This window comes from Phalaenopsis equestris, unplaced genomic scaffold (genome assembly GCF_001263595.1).
Source record: "Phalaenopsis equestris unplaced genomic scaffold, ASM126359v1 Scaffold001116, whole genome shotgun sequence".
NCBI classification, from domain to species: domain Eukaryota; kingdom Viridiplantae; phylum Streptophyta; class Magnoliopsida; order Asparagales; family Orchidaceae; genus Phalaenopsis; species Phalaenopsis equestris.
The window spans coordinates 112,667-122,119 of record NW_018165555.1 but is presented as its reverse complement, the minus strand read 5'-3'; the positions used below and the strand labels follow the sequence as shown (position 1 = coordinate 122,119).

Sequence of the window (9,453 nt, the reverse complement as noted above, 5' to 3'; positions counted from 1 at the left end):
GTAGCATATTATAATTTAATATCAATATGCATATAAATTTAGTACATTTTTTTATTTTAATAAAATTATTTGTTAACAATTATTTTTATTGTTTGATTGCAATATAAAATATACTATTTTATTTACTTGGTATAAACTAAATAGATGTCAATTTAAAATTTATTCTATTGTTTATTTATTTTAATTTATATAATTATTTGTTAATGGTTTTATATTAAAAAAAAAGTACTTATTCTAAATTTTAAAATTTAAGAAAAAAATTAGAACTTTTAATTTTATATAAAAAAATTTTAATATATATTTTTTATTTATTAAGTTAATACAAATAAATCAAATGCAAAGTATATATGATAGATAGATTCACACACACACCCAGATATAAAATTAAGTTGTTGGGATAATTACATAGCCGCTGTTTCTTTCGCGCGATCAGCTTCGTCGATAGAAACCCTAACCCTACAACCTCTCCTCTCACGCACTTCGCCGCCCTCAACTTCCACCTGCGAACGCCGATGGAACCGCCGCCGCCTCCTTCTGCTCCGTCGGACGCTTGTCCTCCCCAGTCAGCCCCAGCCTCCTGCTGGAGCACGATAGTTCAAAAGAAACCCCCACCCGCCTCTCCTCTGCCCAGCAACGTCTTCGGTGACTGCAAATCGAGCAAGGGCATTTCTGTTGCCGTTGTGGATGCCAGCGCTATAATACACGGCGATAAGCTCTCAGGCTACGCCGATAAGTTCGTATCGGTGAGAGAGGTTGTCGAAGAGGTTAGGGATCCGGTTTCTCGTCAGAGACTCGCTCACCTTCCTTTCTTCGTCGAGACTATGGAACCCTCTGCTGACGCCCTCAAGAAAAGTTAGCCCTATCAGCCTATGTATATATGCATCGAAACTTTCTTGGATAGTTATGATGTGTTTTCTAAATTTATTCTTGATATTAACTTTTTGGAACTTATCAGATCAGCTCATTGGATTGTGAAGCTTTTAATCTATTTTTTATTTCAAAGAAGATGATATGCTGGAATTTTGTTTCACGAATTCGTTTGAAATAACTATTTTTATACTTACGCAGTTGTCAAGTTTGCAAGGGAGACGGGCGATTTGCACACTTTATCAGATGTTGATCTTAAGCTTATAGCTCTAACATATATGTTGGAAGCTCAGATCCATGGAACCAATCATCTTAGGGACAGCCCACCCTTGCTTCATGTGGTCAATGTGAAAAACCTCCCAGAGGCTAAAATGCCTGGATGGGGTGATAATGTGCCCAATTTAGCTGAGTGGGAGGCTCTTGAGCAAGTCTCTGAGGGAGGATTAATGGGGGATTCCAGGATTCTTCCTTTGAAAGATCTGGATGATAATATTATTAAGGCAACTGAAGCTTCTTCCAAGCCTACAGAGCAGCAGAATGAACATCAGACTGTTTTAAGATCCAGAAAGTATAATTTTCCTAAGAGGGAAATCAAAATTGCTGGAAAAAAGATGGTTGCAGATGGTGTTGATGCTTCCAATGGAGAGGATATTAATAATGTTGATGATTGGCACCCTGCTGTTAGCCGCAGTACTCACATGAAGTACTTGAAAAGAAAGGCGAGACGGGAGTCAAGATTGGAAGCCATGGTTAATGAACATCCTGTAGGGGAAGATGAGCCATCTAAAAAAGATGAGCTGCAGAACAGTAAATCCATGGGGAATATTATTTGTTCAGATTTTGAGCAAATGTCACTGGGTACTGATAATTCTGAGGTTCCACAAGAAGAGGAAAATGTCCCTAGTTTAATTGATGAAGATAGCTTGGATAATGTAGAAAATGAAAATGATATTTGTGAAAATGTATCAGAAAACTTGGAAGTTTCTAGTAATGGTGATAGCGGTATGAATACATCATTATTTGATGATGTTAGCAGTGAGCAGAGTTGGATGATGAGATCTTTGTCAGATTCAACAGTTGCCTGCATTACCAGTGATTATGCCATGCAAAATGTTATTCTTCAGATTGGTCTCCGTCTCCTTGCACCGGGAGGAATGCAGATTCGACAACTGCATAGGTGGGTTTTAAAATGTCATGCTTGCAATAATGTAACTCGAGAAATTGGAAAAATTTTTTGCCCAAAGTGTGGTAATGGTGGCACCTTACGCAAGGTATCTGTGACTGTCGGTGAGAATGGCGTTCTCCTTGCATCTCGTAGACAACGTTTTATTCTTCGTGGTACAAAGGTAAAATTCTTATTTTGATTTCTTCATTATGGTATCTTTCATGCATTTACAGTTTAAATTTATGTGTTTTTATTTAATAATTTGGTTGTTTTATATTTCTATGAAATGGTGAAAAGTTTGGATATGAAATCACTTCTTAAAATATATAGTGGCCTATGTTGGCACTACCATGATTGGAAGCTTGGTTTCATGTAGTTCATTTAAAACAAACAGCAAAACTAGGGTCTATATCATTTATTAATGGCTGTTGGAAATGGAAATGAAACAGTCATGAACTGTTGTAAGCTTTTTGCTAGAAGAAACTTCTCACCCTTTAATGGCTGTTGGAAATGGAAATGAAACAGTCATGACTAATTGTTAATTGTTTGTTTGGAATCCACTTCAATCTCTTTTTTTGTCATTCATGTTCTTGAATTTTTAATATAATCATTGTAATTGGTTTTCCAAAATTCACTTTTTTTTGCAGTATTCACTTCCCCTGCCACAAGGTGGAAGGCATGCTATCACAAAGAATCTAATCTTGAGAGAAGATCAACTCCCTCACAAGCTTCTTTACCCCAAAATGAAGAACAAGCCAAACAACAAGGTGAAATTTATTATTATAATTATTAGGAAGATTTACATACATTCCACTTAATCCTTATGCGTTTACATATCTGAAACCCAAACTTCAATTTTTATATATATGTCATCTTACCTATGTATGCAAAGGTTTTTTTCTCTATTTAATAAAAGTTAAAATGGTAGTAATTTTTTTATGTGATATGAAAGATTTGGATGATGATGCGGTATAAATGTAAAAAAGCAAATGTGTAGCTGTTAGATATGTAAATGCATCGGAATTGGGTGGTATGTATGCAAATGCTTCTTTATTTCTTGCACATTTGAGAGAGAACATTAGAAGCCTTTTTTGCTTACGTGCTTTTGATTTTTTTTTTCACAGAATGAAGATTTCTTATGTTCGGACGACATATTCTCTAATGTTAGTGAGAAGAGAGCCCCATTGAAGCCTCCGGTCAGGAAAGCTCTTGCACTGTTTACTGGAAAGAGAAACCCTAATGATAATCATTTTTCACGTAAGCATTGAGGCTTGTTTATTATTGAAAATTATTTTCTTTTGTTTTTTTTTTCTGGTTTATTTAACTGGTCTTATTGAATTGAAAGCACTCGTTTGCTGTGTTTTTTGTGAGAAGAAATTGCTCTGTTGAGTATTTTTATTACATCAAACAAGAAATTTTGTAGTGCAATGATTTTTCTTCTCCTAACAAGCCCATCTTTTTGTTGCACATTGATATTATGTATATGGAAGATTTACATATCTAACGCCTAAAGTTTACTTTTACATTTATACCATCCAAGTGTTGCATATCACATATCAGATGTCATTAATCCTCACTCCAACAACTTAATTCAAAAGTTTACTAAATTTAAAAAAAAAGAAAAAAAGTTAGAATATTACAACGTACCACTTAATTCATATGTATTTACACCTAAATTTCAAATTTTACATATATGCCACATTTTCTATGCAAGAAATTGTCTATTTAACAAACCCCATAACTCTCACACAAAACCTAATCTCTTTCCTGAGATTTTATTCATCAAACTCTCCGCCACTTTGTTTGTGCCATTAATCTTCTCAGAGAGCAACTCACTGAGCTCCCACTGCTAAAAGGAGGCTGCAGAGAACGAGGTTCTGACTTGCTGCTCTCCATTTCTGCTGATTCCAAGAGATAGTCTCTCTCCTTTCCCTTTGAAGTGACAGCCCACTGATTCCAAGCAGAGCTCAATGGCTTCCTCGGGCTTACTTGGTTCATCTCTTCCTTTATGAACCTTCCAATGGATTCCCATATTTTTCTTTCCAAACGTCTCATCCAGCGTTTTCAGAACACACCGCGCCAAATAAACTGTCCCAAACGGGCTATTATACAAGCATGACGAAAATACTTCTAATTATAAATATGTTAATTTTGTGTATGAATTGTAATTTGTTATCATCTTAAAATAAAATATCATATTTTTATATGTAATTCTCAACTACTTTAATTGTTAAAAATATTGCTGCCTATTATATATGAATATTATTATGTCATCAAAACTCTTCTATATCAAATTTATAATTAAGCACTAATTTTTTTTTAGAGAAAAACTTTATCAGCTCCAATTATAAGTAAAATGAAAGTTTAATTTAAAAACAATTTAAAATAAAAAATAAAGAAAATGAAATTTAATTTGAATTATTGGAATATAATTTTTAAAATAAAATCCTCAAAATGGAGAATTAAAAACTATATTTTTCATTTTTACACAAATAAGGAGAAGAAACCCATATTATGTTCATGGAACTGGATCAAGATTGAGATTATAGGCCCAAACCCAGAGGTCAATGAGCCCATTCTATCCAGCCCAAATACAACTACCAAACATCTCATGCAGCACCAGCCTCTCTACCTTCATCACCACCTTCGCCATCATCCTCTACCCCCACACCTCTTTTCACCGGTGCGGACATGCTCGGACTACTTTCAATGGATTCATGAGGACCTTCGATCACGGGCCACAACCTGCATCACTAAAGAAACCTTTGGAAGCTCAAAAATTCATACTGCCTCAACGACTGCACCATAATGTGTTTCAACCCCGCGATACTTTTACCCTATGGGGTATCGTCCAGCTCCTTATCGCTACGCTGGCAGGAGCCCACATTTTGGCCTAATGCTCAACTGTGAAGATATGCTCGTTGTCCTCACCACCATCTTGCCAGACTCTCCTCCGCCTCTGCCACTCCTCTCATATTGTAAGGAAGAATCATCAACTGTCGATATCGTATTTCTCGATTGGCCTTCTGGGGATGGCATGCCTTCGCTACTAAATAAATCTTATGGAGATTGGACAACATTGTAATCATCTAAATTTTAAAAATAATATTTTAACAATTTTTTTTCATTACAATTACCCTCCTAAACTCATTCATGAAGTTTTGAGTCAAAATTTTGAGCGGTTAAAATGGTGTATTTAAGATTTTTGGTGCTTAAAAAATTAAATTAAATATTATGGATGGTTCAAAAATAGTTGATGATTCAAATTTTTGGTTACATATTTATGGGCGGTGTTAATGGAGTGAAAGAAGGGGGTTGGAAGAGAAGAGAACTCTATGCTTTTCGGACGGGGCCGACATGAGGTTAGATTTACGAAATGCAATTTGAGTAAAGACATGGATTGGAAAGCAAGGTTTTTTAGAGTGGAATTGGGGGAAGGAGTAGAGAACTGGCTTCCCAAGCTCAAATTTGGCTAGTCAATGCACTTATAGTGTAAAGTAGCTGAGTTTGATTGAGCCCCCAGACTTGTTTGTGTTCGGCTCATTCAAATTTTTTATTGTTTTTGTTAGACTTGCTTGTTTAAGGAATGAATCAAACATGCGCTACTTAACAAACAAAACTCGAGTTATTCTCGAACAATTAGTTCATTTTACACACTTACTTTTATATATCACTCAATTCATTTGTATTTACATATTAAAGTCCAAAATTAAATCTGTACATTTATTCCCATGAAAATGTAAATTTAATTAAAATAAATATCATAATTTTAATATGCGAGGGTAGGGATAAAGCTTATGTTGAGGGGGAGGAATTATTGCGTGCGGACACCGCATGCATCTCTGCATGCGGTGTCCGATCCTGACCGTAGATCACTGTGATCTACGGTCCCGATTATTTCCTTTTTTTTTTAAAAAAAATCGGTGGGGCCCACCGAAATACATCGGAACCGTAGGTCAGGTGATCTATTGTCCGGATCGGACACCGCTCGCAAGCTGCATGCGGTGACCGATCCGTATTGAATAATTTTTCGTTGAGGGGAGGGCTTGGCCGACGAGTTAGGAGTTTATATTGGGGTCAATTTCAGAATTATGTGAGTCGTGGTGTCTGACCGGGCCAACACTGATGGCCCATTACTCCAGAAAGCAAGTGTTGGGCCATTAAGCAGCCTGTTGTTTGGGGTACCAAGCACACTAAGCACGGCATTTTGAAGTCTACTTATGAAAATATTCACATTTGTTATTATTTTTTTATTTGTTCGTGATGTTTTTACAAGAAATTATTTATCTTCTTACATTTTGTGAGGTTAGTTCGTCGAGTCGGGCAATAAGTTCGCAGAAATTATAGCTCCAGTTGACTCTGAATTGAGTATCGAAAGTGTTTTGCTCGAAAGATTACCTCGAGATCAGTATTATATCTCGAGATTCATGTAAGATGTTGAAAATTTATTGATGACGTATCAAATTTATTAATATATTTCAAAAATTAATGTTCTATTTTATTTCTATAGAATCTTTGTTTGATAAAGTTTAAATTTTCAACTGAAACAACTCACACCTCGCTTTGTGGTCTCAAGCATTGCACAACGTCAACCATAAACAACCGGAGTTTGCTATTTACAAATCAGCCCCCCTCTTTCATCCATTTTTCAATTTCTCCCATTAAATATCGAAATTCATGTTAAAACTCCAACCCATATTTTTCAATTCATCAAATTCTAAATAATTTAATTGTGAAACGTGTAAATACATCGATTAATTTATAAATATTTCAAAAACAAAAATTGGATGATTAATTTATAAATATTAAAATTTTTAGAGATTTGTATGTAATAATCCTAAAATAGAATGCACAACAAAAAACCCTAACTTCACGTCAAGCCGGTTCTTCTCCGCAAAACTTTCCTTCCATTTTCCTTTTCATTTGTGCTTACTAAAGTATTTATGGTTTCATTCCGCCCACATCAAATTTTCGATCCATTTTTCGTTTCTGGGACCTACAAATAAGCACACCAGAGAAACAGGTACAGGTATAACCGCCCTTTCTTCCTCACCTTTCACTTCTCTGAACGCAGGTTGTTTTCTTACCCATCAATGGAAGAATCCACCAAATTGAAAGGTAAGAGAACCAAGCGGAAAAGGAATCACCTTTTGCCCCCTATAGTGTCCTCTATATTGTCTCCAACACCCTCCGCGGAGATCTCTGAGAGCACAACTGAGGAAGAAGAAGACATGGCTAATTGCCTCTTACTCCTTGCTGAAGGTGGCTACAATCCAAAACCCAACGAAATGGACGAAGCAACCACGGCAGTGAACATGACGAGCCGACAATACAATGCTGGAAATAATGTCCACCAATGTCGGGATTGCAATATGTGCTTTTCCTCACACCAGGCGCTTGGTGGACATCGTGCCAGCCATAATAAAAAACTTAAGCTTTCGATTCCCCTTGTGTCGGAGGTGATGAATGTAAATTCAATTCAATTGAGCATTAACTCGTTCTCTTCGCCAGCCAAGATTGAGGTTAAAACCCACAAATGTTGGGTCTGCGAGAAGGAGTTCAGTTCAGGTCAGGCTCTTGGCGGACATATGCGAAAGCACCGCTTACCGACTTCAGCTGAGTCGACGAAGAAGAAGGAGAATTTTAAGAGATTTTATCTAGATCTTAATCTTCCACCTCCTTGCGATGATTAAGAAGGGAACGACACAAAAGTGTTAGGAGAGGAAGCAAAGGAGAGAGATTTTAACTAAGTTTGTTGTTAGTTTAAGTGCATATTTTGGTGATTTTGCTTTGTTGATTGTTCATTGGGATCATTTTTGCAGTTTTGGCAACAATTACTATAAAATTTAATAGAAATTTAATGTGTTTATATTATTCTTTTATGATTCTCACTTTACCTCTTATTTCTATTGTTTTTAGTATTAAAGAATTTTCACCACCAATTAGGAGTCTTTGTTGTGTATTCTAATTTGGGATAGTTAAATGCGAACTTGTTGAAAAAATACTATTTATAAATTAGTCATCCAACTGATTTTTTTGAAACATAGAACTGATGTATTTAGACGTTTCACGCGGTTAAATTTTGAGATTTTGATACAAGTGAAAAATAGAGGTTGGAGTTTTGACATGTATTCCTATATTTGAGGGATAGTTTGAAAAACGGATGAATGAGAGGGGTTGATTTATAAATAGAAAGCTTTGGGTGGTTCTTAAATGGTTGCCGCTTCTCTTTTTGTATGTGTGGTCCATGCTTGAGATCAAGAGCATGGAGAAAAATAGAGAGGTCGGCGTGTGATTTGTTACGGTAGAAAAGTTGATTATGTCAAATTAAGATTCTAGAGATATAAAATAGAAAAATTCCACCGAAGATAGAGTTGTTCAGCGACGGACTCACAGGTGGGAGGCAGCCAGCGAAGGGGTGTGTGACGCACGTGTCGAACAATCGAAAAACCAACAAGGGCATCGTCAAATTTGCCCCTTATTCTATTTCTTCAACAGAAGTTGGTAGACAAAATTGTTGGAGTTCTAAGAGGTACGTGATAGCTTAGAGTGACAAAAAAATGGACGGTCGACCGCCGACCGCCACCTTGTTGGCCGATGAGTTGTTTTATGACGTGGTCGCCAACTATTGGACGTCTGGACTTGCAGGAAGTAATATTTTCTCGACAGAGGACTTTTATAGCATCAAATGAGCACCAATGACTTTCAAATTCTCTTACAAACATCAAAGTAAATATAAAACACCATCCAAATTTTATCATTTGATGCAGTTACATACAAAGCACACAAAATATTGCTATCAACAAATCAAACATCTTCTTTCAGCCATTTCTCAAATTTTCATTCAAACATCAAAGATATAGATAAAACCTCATGCCTTATTTTTCATTTGGGTCTACTACATATAGAGCACTTGACACATTGCTATCAACAAATCAAGCACCCCCTTTTAGTTATTTTGTAAATTCACAACCAAACATCAAAGGTAAAGATAAAATCCCTTTTCATATCACATTCAACCACAAAATCAAAATTCTAAATCATAGAGAAAAAGTCACAAATCGCAAATTCCAAATTCTCATTTCAAACAACAAATGCGAAAGCCACAAATTGCAAAGAGAAAATCATTCCACCAAAAAAAAAAAAAGGGATGACGAGCACAATAAACAAACAAAGAGCCGAAGATCGGAGGGAAGGGGAGAGGAGGAAGCAACATGTATTCACCTGTGATCGGAGGGAAGAGGGAGAGGAGAAAGACAACCCGCTGTCACTCGAGAGAGGTACGGGAAAGGAGCGATCGAGAGACGCATTACCTAGGGCAGAAGAAACACGAGAGAGAGGGCAGCAGTGAGAGGTAAGCACTGAGAGGGCCGTACGAGTAATAGGATCATGAAGAAACACGAGCCACGGGGTCAAGCATG

The 9,453-nt window shown here is 36.4% G+C and overlaps 2 protein-coding genes across 2 annotated transcripts; both read left to right on the top strand.

Moving 5' to 3' along the window:
* The first annotated feature begins 389 nt into the window (after positions 1–389).
* LOC110033269 (RNA-binding protein NOB1) lies at positions 390–3,454 on the top strand. The gene is made up of 4 exons (XM_020737196.1): positions 390–852; positions 1,069–2,213; positions 2,680–2,799; positions 3,157–3,454. Exons 1-4 carry the CDS (start codon positions 513–515, stop codon positions 3,298–3,300), a joined length of 1,749 nt encoding a protein of 582 aa, XP_020592855.1. The 5' UTR covers positions 390–512; the 3' UTR covers positions 3,301–3,454.
* A 3,540-nt stretch (positions 3,455–6,994) lies between these two features.
* On the top strand, positions 6,995–7,835 carry LOC110033258 (zinc finger protein ZAT5-like). Its single transcript, XM_020737183.1, has one exon. The coding sequence runs from the start codon at positions 7,126–7,128 to the stop codon at positions 7,723–7,725; it is 600 nt and encodes a 199-aa protein (XP_020592842.1). The 5' UTR covers positions 6,995–7,125; the 3' UTR covers positions 7,726–7,835.
* Positions 7,836–9,453: the final 1,618 nt, after the last annotated feature.